General features: G+C 30.5%; 2 protein-coding genes across 3 annotated transcripts; both read left to right on the forward strand.

Annotated features, from left to right (window-relative positions):
• The first annotated feature begins 3,694 nt into the window (after positions 1–3,694).
• Positions 3,695–10,208, forward strand: PXN (Mitochondrial substrate carrier family protein). Of its 2 annotated transcripts, none has more exons than XM_039036820.2 (11): positions 3,695–4,143; positions 4,230–4,307; positions 4,411–4,485; positions 5,883–6,013; positions 6,463–6,517; positions 7,099–7,215; positions 7,832–7,900; positions 7,973–8,077; positions 8,322–8,390; positions 8,846–8,900; positions 9,667–10,208. In XM_039036820.2, the coding sequence occupies exons 1-11, from the start codon at positions 4,063–4,065 to the stop codon at positions 9,858–9,860; spliced, it is 1,029 nt and encodes a 342-aa protein (XP_038892748.1). In that variant the 5' UTR covers positions 3,695–4,062; the 3' UTR covers positions 9,861–10,208. The 2 variants fall into 2 exon arrangements, with proteins under 2 accessions (XP_038892748.1, XP_090171442.1); XM_090315316.1 differs by having other exon boundaries at positions 3,797–4,143; positions 5,915–6,013.
• Positions 10,209–12,261: 2,053 nt separating this feature from the next.
• Positions 12,262–14,760, forward strand: LOC120080931 (Microsomal signal peptidase 25 kDa subunit (SPC25)). The gene is made up of 5 exons (XM_039035617.2): positions 12,262–12,440; positions 12,525–12,676; positions 12,904–12,985; positions 14,240–14,382; positions 14,471–14,760. Exons 1-5 carry the CDS (start codon positions 12,360–12,362, stop codon positions 14,565–14,567), a joined length of 555 nt encoding a protein of 184 aa, XP_038891545.1. The 5' UTR covers positions 12,262–12,359; the 3' UTR covers positions 14,568–14,760.
• Positions 14,761–15,000: the final 240 nt, after the last annotated feature.

Raw genomic sequence — 15,000 nt, forward strand, 5'->3', positions numbered from 1 at the left:
AAAATCCTTTAAATTTAAGAAAAAGAAAATAATATAATAGGTTAAAAGCTCTTTTTGTTTTGTATTTTGGACTTTGTTTAATTTTAATCATTGTACTCTCAAATCTCTAGTTTTAATCCCTATACATTAAATAAATAATTTAGGCCACATTTGGTAGCCATTTTATTTTTTATTTTTGTTTTTTTTAAAGTTAACTTTATTTTCTTCAAATTTCTTATAATGATTTGCATATTTTTTTAAGTATAATGGTTGAATTCTTAGTCAAATTTCGAAAACAAAAATAAGTTTTTAAAAGTTACTTTCTTAGTTTTCAAAATTTAGGTTGATTTTTTAAATCATTGGTAAAAAGTAAATAATAATAGAAGAAATTTGGAAGTAGAAACAATATCTATAAGCTTAATTTTCGAAAACAAAAATAAAAAAATAAATGATTATCAAATGAAACCTTAATTTCACCAAATTAATTTTTATAGAAATTGGTTAAACAATAATCATAATTTTCATGGAAGTAAATATAATATGTGAATGTATTTTTAATATTTATTAACGGAAATCCCATAGATAGAAGAAGTTTATGAAAACCTCAGTAAACTAACCGTATAAACTAAAATTAAATAAATTTAAGATAAAATAAATTTTAAAAATAGGGACAAAAATGAATGTACGTATATATACATGCAATACAATTATCGTTTTTGAGTGGAAGTACATTTAAAATATAAAATTGAACCATTTTTCTTATTTTGGTTTGGACTCAATAGGAATTTGTTATCTTTTTTTCCCCCCAATATATATATATGGAGAAAATTAAAATTAAGTATTCCTTTTTTTTTTTTTTTTTTTTTTAAAATAATATATTTTGAGGGATTTTTATCTGATTGAAAATCTCAGAATTCTTTGCGTTTGGGGAACAAGTGACAAATTGCGCCAAGCAATGGCACACGTCTCAAGAAGTTCATCAAATGCATCCCGTCCCGTCAGATCAGATGTTGATTTTATTATTTCTAATGAATTAATAATAAAAACACACCTAATGAAAATTCAACGAATTGTTGCTATTAAAATTTAGGTATCATCGCAAATATAACAATCAGATTCATAATATTTATAGATATAATAAAATGTGAAAAAAATTTAAATTTAAATTTAATTCTCATAATTTATTGGTGATAGACCATATCGCTAATAAGAGTTATCAGTAATAGAAGTTTAATCGATAAAGTTATATTACTGATAGATGTTGCTATATTTGCAATTCTTCTAATTATAAGCCTTAAAAATGCTACTCACTGGAATTATCTTAAAATTTTAAAATATATGCCTTAATATGTTTTAAAGTCTTCGAGTAGTTTTTATTAGGTAAAAAAAAAAAGAAAAAAAAACAACCGTTATAACCAACTAATTTCTTGGGGAGAATACTATATAAAAAATATATCTTCTCAAATCAAAGAACAATATTAAGAGGATGTCAAAACTAATAAAGCATTGATAGTTTTGTATTTCTCGGTAGGAATGCGACAAATGAGGATTTTAATCTTTGCGAGAGAAATTTCTTTCTACGACTAAAATTAATCACTACAAGCACATTCGATTCCACCTCGAGTGACGAATTTGAACCAACCCACTCTCTTTAAGTGGTTAACATTTCGTTTTCGAGATTCCACGAGTTCTAAAGAATGATCAAACTCGTCGTACAAGCACGAACTCAAACTTCAAAGGGGATGAATTGAACTACCTATACAAATAGACATTAATTTTTATACTAAACGTTGACATTACATTTTGAATTAAAAATAATAATTAGAAAAAAGAGAGAGAAAGAGAGGGGGGTGGAAGAAGGAGAGAGAAAAAATATAATTTTTATAATTATGCTTTAAAAATTATAATGGCATAGAATAAAAAATTACTGAAAGATTTTTTAAACATATTTTAAAGAAAAAAATTTAGAGAAAATGTATTCAAATATGCATTAAATGTGGTAAGGACCCAGGGTATAACATTCACTCTAAAAGAGAGAGAGGAAAAATAACATTCAAACTAATTTTTTAGTATAGAAAGTGAAAGATTCAATTTACATATCTCTTGTTCAACGTGTCAGTTCATTTTGAGGAGGTCGCATTTCTAACTAATTAAAATGTTTTACTAAGTAATATCAAATATGCCAATATAAATCTTACTTAAAGTAAAGATACTCAATAATACGTTAAATTTATTTAATTATTTTTATTTTAACAGATTTTTAATATTGAAAAGCACCAACTAATTAAAATAAATTTGCAATAATTAAAAATATTAAATAATTTTGCTAAAAAATAATATAAGCTAATTGAATATTTAAAAAGTTTAATTTAATTTGATATCATAAAAGGATTAAAGTAGTAAAAATAGAAAGATATTTTTCTATTTATTGAGAAAGAAAATTATTACTACTAAAATAAGCCTAACCTTTTAACCTAAAAATATGTTACCAACCCAAAATTCGTGACTTTGAATAATATTCTATTTTGGTCCATAAATTTTTAAGAATGTATGTTTTTTAGTCCTTGAATTTTGAAGACTATTTTATTTTGGTTCCCAAACTTTTAAAAATATTCATTTTAGTCTCTAAACTTTAAAAAATGCTTATTTTGGTCCATACTATATTAAGATTTTGTTAACTTTTTAACAAAATGACGAGATACTTTTTTTTTTAATGATTGGACTATCAAATAAGTTAACTACACTAAAAATCTATAATTTCAATTTTGAATAAGGTGGTAATATTTTGAGTTGTTAGTTGTTGCCATTTTACTCAAAAAATACAAAAATACTAGATCCTTCACATTTTTTTTTTAAGAGTTAACATAATTTTAATAGTATAGATTAAAATAAACATTTTTTTTTTTTAAATTTTAAGTTTAGATACTAAAACGAATGTTTTTTAAAATTTGGAAACAAAAATAGAATGAAATTCAATATATAGGGACTAAGATAGGATTCAGGATTTAGATCAAAATATTATTAGTAAAAACAAGAGAGAGATAAAATAATTAATAAAATCGTATACATCAATTCCTACATTTTCAAAAAACACCACAAATGATTTTTGCTTTCACTATTTTGAAGTAAATGTGACTTGTTAAAAAAAAAAAAGTATACACGGTCCTTGCTTATCTATTATAATCAGTAAAATAAAATATTTGAAGATAAAAGTAAAATAAATATATAATTAATAATTAAGTCGAACCTAACTCATTCGAATAACTAGGACTACCCAACTTAAATTATAAAGATTGGGTTGAGTTAGTTTTAATTTCGAGATGGATTGAATTAAATTTTTATGTCTTTTTCGGATTAGATTGAGTCTAGGTACACTTTTAAAAACATAAAAATTATAACTCATATATATTTTTATGATGTTTGTTTGAAATTTGTAATAGATGTCTTGAATTTTTTATATTTAAATTTTAGTTATTAGCATATGTTATCCACAAATTTAAGTAGAAAAAAAAAATAGTCCAATAATCCATCCCAACCCAAATTTCAAAGGTATTATTGGAGATCCTATCCGAATCATTTGCATAGACAATTCGACCAACTCAAATTTTTGGGTCGATCCAATAAAATTCTTCCAATCCAATCAAATTCAACCCATATACACCTCCTAATAACTCAACTAAAAATTGATATTAAATGGTTAGAGATTGGATCCTCCACCCACCCTAATTTTATTTTTAAAAATTGATATTGAATGAAAAAACCCATTTCTTACTCTCAATATTTTCCCATTAATTTCATAGAAAATGATGCGTAATTTCCCATCTTCAAGTCGTCAGAATTTTCCCAGATAGCAAACGCCATAAAAAATGTCGATGTCATTCGGGTAGAAGAGAGGCAAAGTCGTACATGGGTTTTCTCCTCCGAATGAATTTGAGTTAGATCTCTTTCTTTCCCGTCAATGCTCCGGTTCCGGTGCACTTTCCCGGCGAACTAACACCGTCTTTGCTTCAATTTCTATCTTCCCACATACACTTTTTTCTTCCTTCTTCTTTGCTTTCTCTTGTTGGGTTTTAGCGGGAAAGTATGTCGGATGCGTTGATCAATGGATTGGCTGGAGCTGGAGGAGGGATCATTGCTCAGCTCATCACATACCCTCTTCAGACTGTAAATTCTTTTACTAAATTTCCAGTTTATAGTGCTGAATTTTGCTTCGTTTGTTCAATTCCAGAGGCGTTTGGTTTGTTCTGTAGGTGAATACTCGTCAGCAGACAGAGCGCGATGTGAAGAAGGAGAAGAGGAAACTAGGAACGTTTCAACAGATGTGCCAGGTGCTCTTAATTCTGTTCTTCAGAACTTCTTTTCCTACAGTTTTTGAGATACGAAAACTATGCGGGTCTGATAAATGACCTATTTGGTTGTTTTTGTGAACAGGTTGTAAAACATGAAGGATGGGACCGGCTTTACGGTGGCTTGGGGCCGTCTCTGGTGGGTACGGCTGCATCTCAGGTGAGACCCCATTTGAAGTCGGTCTAGTTGATACTATTATATCACACATTTCCAAATTGCAATATCAAATTTGTCTTAGCCACAGTGTTGCTGCGGGAACGGAGCTTGTTGGTATATGATATCTGTTAGAATCAGAAAATGCATTTAACTTTCTGTTGGGTGGAGTTAAGAAGGAAGGAAGGGAAACCTCATGATTCATTGTAGATTGTAAATTTTCTCTGTAATTTGTCCTCCTATATTTTGGGAATTGGAAGATTATATAGATACAAAGTTAGAATGTAAATTTTGCCTACTACTACAGAAATTTCTGGCTTCACCTGTCTATTGTGTGTAAAGGGGATCGGTAGAATACTTGATATCTGATTGATGATGCAGTCGAAGAAAATTTGGGTTTTTCTTGGTTACATGAAAGCATAGTGAAAAGTGGCATTGTCACTTCTTTTAAGTATGGCAACAATGGGTTGTCTGTGGTCTGCCCTGTGTTACTGTAATGCACGCATAGTTGGACAGGTAAAGGAGGGTATTAGAGTGTAGACTTGTTACTGAGTTGCCTTTGACATCCAATTCAAACATAAAACGGTACCATGAAAGTGGGAAATCTTCCATTTTTATTGCCAAGCTTTTTGACTCTGACCCTACCATGTTATTACTCAACATCCTTAGATAGCATCGACAATTGATGTTGTGGAGGTTGTTTCAGTTCTCTAGTTCTGTTCAGGCATTGTTCTCGACAAGAAAAGGCCAAGATTGTCATCCAAGCCAACTAAATATTTTAATTATATTCATGCCAGCAGCTAGTAAATGAATAATAGGCATGCTGTCATGGTGAATTCCCTGTTCTCTGCACTAAATTTTCCTCCAAAATAAAGTAATAAACTTTGAACTTCTTTTTGGAACAAGGTGGCAATAATTTACTCTAACTTTTGTGGTATGATTTAGTTAGTAAGATTTGATATCTACTACTTCATTATCATCTATGCTTAACATTCTCTCTTTCACTAAATATGTATATAGAAAAATGAGAATGTATCCGAGCTCAAGGATAAGAATGAGAGAAAGAGCACATACAATCTGGCTTGTAAATGTAAAAGGCAACAACTGGTGTTTTTACAGATCCAGGTCGTTCATGTCAGTAATGAATGCATAGAAATGGCAGAATGTCAACTTTCTTGAGCTTGTTACTGAATCTAGCAAGGAAAAACAACAGTGATATATTTTTTTTTACTTTTCTAATGGGTCCACTTTATTTTTTTAAAAAAGAAAAAAAAAAAAACCATTTTCCTCTGGAGGTAGTTTGGGCCAGTAAAAAGATTATTATTTGAACTTCTGAACAAGTTTTATTTTTTATTTACATTCTTGGCATCTTACGTTTGAACAAACTTTTGTTCCTGGTACAGGGCGTTTACTATTATTTCTACCAAATATTCAGGAACAAGGCTGAAGTTGCTTCTCTTGAACGAATGAAGGCAGGGATTGGAGACGGATCTGTTGGCATGCTTTCCTCACTTCTGGTGGCTGCTGTATCTGGGTTTGTTTATAGAGTGTTTTTTATTTGAGTTTCTTATTATTTAAAAAAATTTCATAAGAAACACCTTCATTTCAAACTAAAGAAAAGGGATAAAGGATACAAGAAAGTTGAGGAAAGGCCCTAAGCCTATCATTTTTTCTCCAGAAGGATTTGCTCAGAGTGAGTTCTTAATCTTCAAGAACAAAAATAAAAATAAGAAAGAGTTCTTATTATTATTTTGATTATTTTCTTTTCTTGAGATTAAAGATGGACATTTCGAGTTGCATCTTGTGCTTTCAGGTTTAACTTTCAATGCATTATTTCCATTATATTTAAATACGTTCTTCAGACAGTTTAAACTTTTTCAAATGCCACTAAAATAGGTTACTTGTCAGAGCTACTACCAAACCATCTGCATTATTTAGTTATTTATTATTTCCACTTGTCTAAAAAATAATTTCATTCTTTAGGTGTGTTAATGTACTGTTGACAAATCCTATATGGGTGGTTGTTACTCGGATGCAGGTAATAATATATTTGGTACTTCTGTTGTTTATTTATGCTTCATAACAAAAATCAATTGAGTTTTATTAAACCAGTGGACAAGGAAATTATTTTATGAGTCACCCTTATGGGTTGAGCATAGTATTTAGTACTTTTTGGATTCAACTCAGTGACTTGAATTCAAACCACCAGGTTCACATGATTTGTGATGATAGCCTTGCCTTTATTATTTTTATTAACAAAGTTTGGTTTTTCTTCTTCTTGTAACCCCTGTTTTTGGCTTGGTCTTTTTGATCTTTTAGTCATTTGGATTCTATGATATATCTTAATGAAATTTGGTTTAAAGAAAAAGACGGGGGGAGAGGATTTTATCTCTCTCTTGAGAGTCTAAAGTTTTTCTTCCCAAAAGTCTTAAAGTGTGTTTTTTTTGACCCAAACCACAGATTTTGGCTCCATTTACTTTATTTAATTGCAGTTATTGATGTTGACTTTCCTCAAGAGCTTTGTTAACTAAACTGCAATATGAAGCAGTTTCTTGTTTCAAATGATTTCACGGAATTTAAAAGTTTTTAGATGACAAGATTTGTTATATCATTCTTCAGACACATAAAAAAGTCTCAAAGCCATCTCTACCTGGGGGAGCTCCATTGACTCCACTAGATGAAACCATTCCGCCAACAGCAGTTGTAGATCCCCCTTCCTACAGAACCACTCATGCTGTAAGTAACAAATATTCGTTTACTAGTTTCCATAGTAGCTATGAACTCTTGTGAAAGAAAGCAGACCTGCCTTTTTCTGGACTTAACTGCTTAAGCAATATTCTTCTACCATGATCTCTTAGGGGCTATTTGAACTTTTTTTTTTTTTTTTTTAAGTTTAAGGGTATTTTTGAAATTTTTTAAAGTGGAGGATTTTTTAAATAAAACTTTAAAGACTTCCATCCAAAACTAACGTTAAGGATATTTTTGAACTCTTTTTGAAAGTTTAAGGATATTTTTGAAACTTTTGAAAGTTCAAGGGTATTTTTGACACCAAAGTTTAGGGGCATTTTTTATAATTTAACCTAATAATCATAATAATAATAATAATAAGGTAGTACCCATTTTTTTTCTTTGTTTGGTCTGAGTTGGGAAAGAATGTCTCATAAATATGTGGATTATAAGAACTATAGTCAGCCCATTTTTCACCTTTTATATCTTTCAGCTGTATCTTATTAGTTAAAGTGTGTTTTTTCTCCCATGGAAATTGTCTATTTTCCTTTTTATCATGATAAACAGGCTTCACTCTGGATATCTTACAAGTTTTTTGTTTTGGAAAACATGATTCAATCTTCAGATTCAAGAACTTTATGAGGAAGCGGGAATCAAGGGTTTCTGGAAAGGGGTAATCCCAACATTGATCATGGTACGTGTGGGAAAGAAACTCTGTAGTTGATACACAAGGAAACGCTGCTAAATATTCCTTTCTTGATCACAGGTCAGCAACCCTTCTATACAGTACATGCTGTATGAAACTTTCTTGAACAAATTGAAGAAACGACGTGCTTTACGGAAGGATGGGAGTGGAGTTACTGCATTAGAGGTAACCTTTTCCCTGACCTCTAAAATTCTCGACTCTGCAATGTCCAGATTTATTTGTCCACTCATAGGGAGGATGGGGAGTCTTTTTGGGTTGATAGATTTCCTAGTTGGTTAGCCTTGGCTGTTAATGAGGACTTTAGCTCTTGTGCTTCTGCTTGTGGTTTGGCTTTTTGATGTTTTTCTTTTCTTCCCACAAAAAAAAAAAAAAAAAAAAAAAAGGCTAACATATTTGGCTACTTATGCAGATTTTTTTTCTTGGTGCCTTGGCAAAACTTGGAGCGACTGTAGTAACCTATCCTCTTTTAGTTGTGAAGGTAAATTCTATAATCTCGTGGAAACAATATATTGTGAAGAAATAGGATTTCTTTATTTTCCTGAAAAAAATTAGTTTAAATACATTTGCTTCATTCTTACAAATATCGTGTTTTGGTTAATACTTCTACTTTTTCTACTTTTTCATATTTTATATTGAAATATAAAAGATAACGGAAGTACAAGATAAACCAAGTGTTCAAAGTACTTTGACCCTTCCAATCTTGAGATCACTCTCAAGCTCTAATTCACTCACTAAATATTGTCTGTCTTCCCCCTCCTCTACCCACTGTATTTATAACCAAACTTCCCCAATAAACTTAATATCTAATTACTAATATACCCCTAATATCCCTCTAATACCATTCCTATCATGTTGATGTATGCTGAAGTTCGAGTTTTATTTGTCTAGCATGCATTAGAGTAAATTATCTCATTCAAGTTATTTTCTTTGCAGGCTAGGCTTCAAGCAAAACAAATTGTAGCTGGAGACAAAAGACATCAGTATAAAGGTTTGGATTCATAGTTTAAATCCCAAGTTATTCTGAACATAGCATCTTCCACCATTAAAAAGTAGTGGAAAACAGCTGTGTTATACTCCAGTCTTGATCACTGCAGCATGTTTTTTTAAAGGGTTGATTGGTTTACCTTTAGAGCTTAAATTCTCTTAGGTTAACAATTGCTCCATTCCAATAGATGGCCAAAAGCTGCAAAACATGATTATTATATGAAAATGCAGCCATGGCCATTGTGCCCCTGATCATTCAATGGCGAGAGATAATTGAAGATGGATTGGCAAGGCCCTTTTGATAATCTTTTGGTTTTTGAAACTTAGGCTTAGAAACTCTACTTCCAAGTTCCAAGTTCCACCTATGGGTTCTTTGTTTTGTTATTTGATTTTTCAAAATCCAAACCAAGTTTTAAAAACTAAAAAAGTAGAATTCTAGTCTACCATATCTTTCCTTCGGATAGAAGAAATCCACAGTGAAGAAATTGTGCGAAAACGAGCAGAAATTTCAAAAACAAAAAACCAAAAGCCAAATAGTTATCAAACAAGCTTTAAGAAAGCAAAATGGGAAAATTGACCTTTTGATTTATTGCAAGTAAGGAAGGTTTCAATGGACGAATCTGTTGGCTAAGTTAGCTGTTTTTACCACATTACAGATTCTAGCATTGGTCGATGCAAGTTCTTATGTTACTTGTATCTGTCCACATTGTTCTCTTGTCCAAGTCACCAATGTTCTGGTTCTTCAATATGTTCTTTGACTTTTTATCCAGGCACATTTGACGCCATCATCAAAATGATCCGATACGAAGGACTATGTGGATTTTACAAAGGGATGGGCACAAAAATTGTCCAGAGTGTTCTGGCTGCTGCTGTCTTGTTCATGGTTAAGGAAGAACTCGTCCGAAGTGCTCGATTCCTTCTCACCAAGGGTCCCGTTGGCAGAATAAAATCAAAGTCTCAATGATCTGATAAAATGCTTATATGACCCCATTACAGGTTCTTAAGAAGAAATCCAAGCCTGCAATTTATCTCAATAATCTATTCTTATTCATCTAGTGTAGTATTCTTGACCAAACCCTTATTTGAAATTATTAGGAAGTTTGTGTCCAAGAAAAAGAAATAGGCATAAGATTTGGGCTGGAAATTGTTTCAACATGTTATAGCAGGAATATTTGATTGATAGTGATAACCTGGAATGGCATATGTAATATGTTATTGTATTTAGAGATTATTATAGTTACATCCATATTACAAAATTTATGAGACTGACAATTACCCTCCTTATATATCCCAAAATTTCAAATTTTCTCAAGTTTAATTTTAAATATAGTTTTGATCCTTATTCATCATTTTTATTTTAATTTCATCTTTAAATTTAAGAAGTCATGTATTGGTTCCTTTGAATCAAGGAAGTTTGGTTTGGTAAAATTCAATTAAATGAATTATTTTTGTTATAAGAAAACTTTATTTTCCATATTTTTTTCGCCTTAAATGTCGTATTCATAATTATATTTAGGTAAATTATAAGTATATTCTTAAAACTTTCCATCTTGTTTTTAATTTATGTTTATTTATGCCTAAACTTCAAACAACTTATAATATATCCTTAAATTTTCAGTCTCGTTTTTAGTAGTTTAACTTATGAAATTTTGAATTAACTGTATTATTTAATACTTACATGGTAAGATAATTTAGGTACTACAATTGTTTTGTAGTATAAACATCAAATTGATGAAGTAGCTAGTGAACACCAGTCGCCGACGAGGGAAGGAGAAAGAGAGTTGAGAGATCGTGAATGCTTGTGTTGTTGTCGCCAAAGCTCTCCGGAGGAAGGTAGGATGAGATTGAGAGGAAGAGAACAAGGAAAAAAAAAAATGGTCAAGTCACATATCCCATCATCAATAACTAATATAAAATCAATATAATATGCCAAGTTAGCTAAATTTCAAATCTTTTTTCAAACTTCAAGGACTGAGAATGTCTATTTTAAAATTTTAGGGACTAAATAGACATTAAATTCAAATTTCTGAAACCAAAAGTGTATTTTACTCTAAAGTCAATAACTTATTTTGAGAGTAAAAGCAACTCAATTAATAATTTATATGGTTTTTTTTAATATATATACATATATAAACTTCTTTATTATCAAAATATTCATGAATATTAGCATTTTATTGATATATTTGTAAAATCGAAATCTCGATATCAATATTTGATCCTTACTTACAACCTAATTTTATTTTGGCAAAAATACTTTTTTGATTCATGGGTTTTAGTTTTAGTTTCTATTTGGTCCTTTGGTTTTAAAATAATATACTTTTAGATCCTGTTTGGTAACATTTTGTTTTTTAAAATTAAATCTATATTATCTACATTTCTTACCATGTTTTGCATCTTTTTAAAGTGCAATGGTTGAATTCTTAGTCAAATTCTAAAAATAAAATAGCTTTTTGAAAGCTTTTTTTTAGTTCTCAAAATCTGATTTAATTTTTTAAATTATTGGTGAAAAATAGATAACAAAGAAAGAAATTTGGATGTGGAAGTAATGTTCATAGGCTTGATTTTCAAAAACAAAAACAAAAAACAAAATGCTTACCAAACCGGGCCTTAGTTTTTAAATTTTGAGTTTAATTTTATTCCAGTCCACATGTTCCAAAATATTATGGTTTTATCATTGAGATTTGAGTTTCATTTCAATTCAGTCATAGGTTTCAAGATGAACACTTTTTACCTCGATTCTCAAAAAATACTCATTTTTAGTCTTTAACAATAATGTCGATTAATTAATTAAAGTAATTATGAAATGAAATTTTAAAATTAATTTTAATAGTGATGAAATAAAATAATGAAACTTGATTAATTATAATCCTTTTAATTCTTTTAAACTAGTTAATAGACATTAATACTAAAGACTGAAATTGAGTAGTTAATGAAAAATCGAAGTTAAAAGTATAAATCATGAAATCTAAAAATTAAATTGAAACAAAACTCAAAACCTCAAGGGAAATATTATAACGGACCAAATAAAAATTAAATCTAAAACCTAATAATCAAAAAAGAATTTTTTCCTTTTATTTTTATTTTTTTTAAAACTTATAACCTTTATTTTTAGGAAATTATATTTTGAAAAAACTTCCAAACGTAAATGTACTCTTTCATTGACATAACAAAATTTCTAAAATGTCTCAACTCTTTGGGGTGAGGGGAATGAATCTTATTAGCAAATTAAGCAAAAACATTATTACTCGGTAGAGGAAAATAAATAAATTATTAATTATTAAAAATTGAAACAAAGAGAAATATAATTAAAGGAAAAAAGAAAAAAAAAAAAAAGAAAAAAAAAGAAAAAGAAAAAAAAAAAAAGAAAAAAAGAGGTCGAAGAAGACTGGGTCTCTTCTCTCTCTCAGATTTTAGACAAACCTTCGTAGACGGCGAAGAGAACTGAAACCGAAAGCTATCAAAAATGGCGACCAAAAATACCAAAAAAGCCAATCTCTTGGATCATCACTCCCTCAAACACCTACTCGATGAATCTGTTTCTGAGGTAATTCAATCTGCAATTTCATTCCCCTTTTTTTAGATCTTTTTCGCGTCAATTTTAATCTAGGTTTGAGCTTTTTGCTTGCAGATTGTCACCAGCCGTGGCTATGTTGAAGACGTGAGGTTGAGTAATGTCAAATTGATTATGGGCACTTTCATCATCATCATAGCTTTGGTGGCTCAGTTTTACAAGAAGAAATTCCCTGAAAATCGCGATTTCTTGATCGGCTGCATTATATTATATCCTTTTTCTGAATTGCGTGTTCTTTTTCCCGTTTAGAGCTTCCGTTAATAGATTGAATTTCATTTCTTGATTGATATTGGATTAAATGGTGGATGTTTTCGAATGCAGAATCGCGTTGTACTCTGAATCTTACGCCATTTTCTTAGATTATTAGGTTTTGATTTCGTTTAATGAAATGAAAATCATTGGATGGTGCCTCTCATGTGATCTTTAACTCTGGCAAGTATGTAGTTTTTAATGGGATCTTGCAGTTTATTGTTTACACCAAGGAGAAGAACGCAATTTTGTTCACATATCCTCCTGCAGTAAGTTTCTTTAACTTTTGGAACAATCCTGTTTTCTAGCCCATTTGTATGTTCATGCATTAGTTTTTTTTCCCTCTCGAGTTGTAATGCTATTTGGCTACATTTTAAGGTTTCTGAATATAAACCAGCTAAAGAAACCACAAAGTTCTAAGAGTTTGGTAATGCGATTCGTCAGTCATCTATACTTCTTAGGGGAGAGAGGAATACTAGAGCATTAGAGATTTGGAAAAAGACTCTATTGATTTTTGGTTCCTTGTTAGTTCATGTTTCTTTTTGAGTTTTGATATCGAATATCTTTTGTAAACATTCTAAAGGTATTATTTTGCACAAAGGGAGCCCCTGTATTCTTTATTTTTTATCAGTGAGAGTTGCTGTTTTTAATCCCCCCAAAAAACTAAAAAGCCTTCTTAACTTGCATATAGAGTTTGACTTTAGAAAAAGCTTAACAAAACTTCACCGATAGTTTTTTGTAATATTGTTGGCTTTGCAGTTTCAAATTAATGTAGAGCTGAGTTGTTTGGGTGTGTTCTGAAAAATGTCCTTTTTCTTTTTAGATAAAGATGAAGGGAATCACGTTTGGGTAATGGTTTCAAAACATTGTTCTCTCTCTTTTAGTTTGTTTACGTAGATGACATGTTTCTCGAATAACTGAAGTTCTTACTTCCATTTTCCATCAGCTTGTGAACAATAATTGTAAATTTGACCTTCTCTTCCTGGCTGAAAGTTGCTTTTAGAGAATTTTGGAAACGAAACAGTCATAGAACAGCTCTTGAGTTCTTCCATTTTATCTTACATTTCAATCTGTGACTGCCCCTTCTCAAATGGGCTCTTATCTAAAGTTTCTCTGAATATACTGGCACGTTTTAGAAGAATCAACTTCTGTGCTTCTTCGTGACTAGAAATTTGGAAGCTTTTCTTATAAGTTTAAGGTTTTTATTTTTTTTATTATTTTTTTTAATTTATAATTTTATTCGAGATTTCTTTGCCATTTTTTTTTAAGTCTTTTATCAGTGAGTTACCCCTCCATTTTTGAAGCAGTAGTTTGTTATTAGGATACTTCTGGAGTTAGGAAGAAGAGGCTTTCGTTTACATTTCTTTTTCAAGAATGATAGAATGACACCATGTATAAATATTCTCTACGATTCTCTGGGCAATTTGTTTGGACTTTATAACTTTTCCAATGATCTCTGAAACTGCATACATGCTAAACTTTTTGAGGTCACTGGTAATCTTGTTGCAATTTTCTTTGCACAGGGATCCTTCACGAGCACTGGGTTAGTAGTCTCTTCAAAGTTGCCCAGATTCTCAGATCTGTATACACTGACCATATCTAGTTCAGATCCCAAATCAATATCTGCTAATGAACCAGTTCAATTTACCAAGAGTGTCACTCGCTGGTCTCTTTCTCTCTCCATTACATTATGGAATCTAGTTTCTCAAATATGTTTCTGTACAGTTACGAACCAAAGATATACTATCTTGCAGGTTTACTAAGGATGGAGTTTTAGTTGAGGGGCTCTTCTGGAAAGATGTCGAAGCACTGATCGATGATTATACTAGAGAACCAAAGAAGAGCAAGTGATTTCTTACACAAGCCTGCTTTAATAGGGATCTAACTTTCAAGTAAAGTAACTGCTTTCAATTTTGATTGCTTCCTTTTTTATTACTAGCAGACTGAAATATATTTTCCTTGATTAATAGACTCTAGAAGCAAAACAGGACGAGCCTAAATTTTCAATATTGTTTTTGCTAATGGGAATATACTGTCTCTTGAAGTCTCTTAGCTCATATGAAAACCACAAGCGACGTAGCTGTTTTTCCTTCAGATCTTAGCCGAATATATGCTCCTATAGCATAATGTTTGATTGAACTTGTTTCTTTTTCATTCTAATGGTGAGCACGAACCCTTGGTAGAGATGGATTTGCTGTTAGCTCATTTAAAATTTATTGAGAATCTGTTTGAAACAACTTTCTAAGTGAAAAAGGACGGTATATTTAAGCACTTAGAAACTCAT

Source organism: Benincasa hispida, chromosome 7 (assembly GCF_027475165.1).
Source record: "Benincasa hispida cultivar pf3 chromosome 7, pf3_genome.v1.1, whole genome shotgun sequence".
Lineage (NCBI taxonomy): Eukaryota > Viridiplantae > Streptophyta > Magnoliopsida > Cucurbitales > Cucurbitaceae > Benincasa > Benincasa hispida.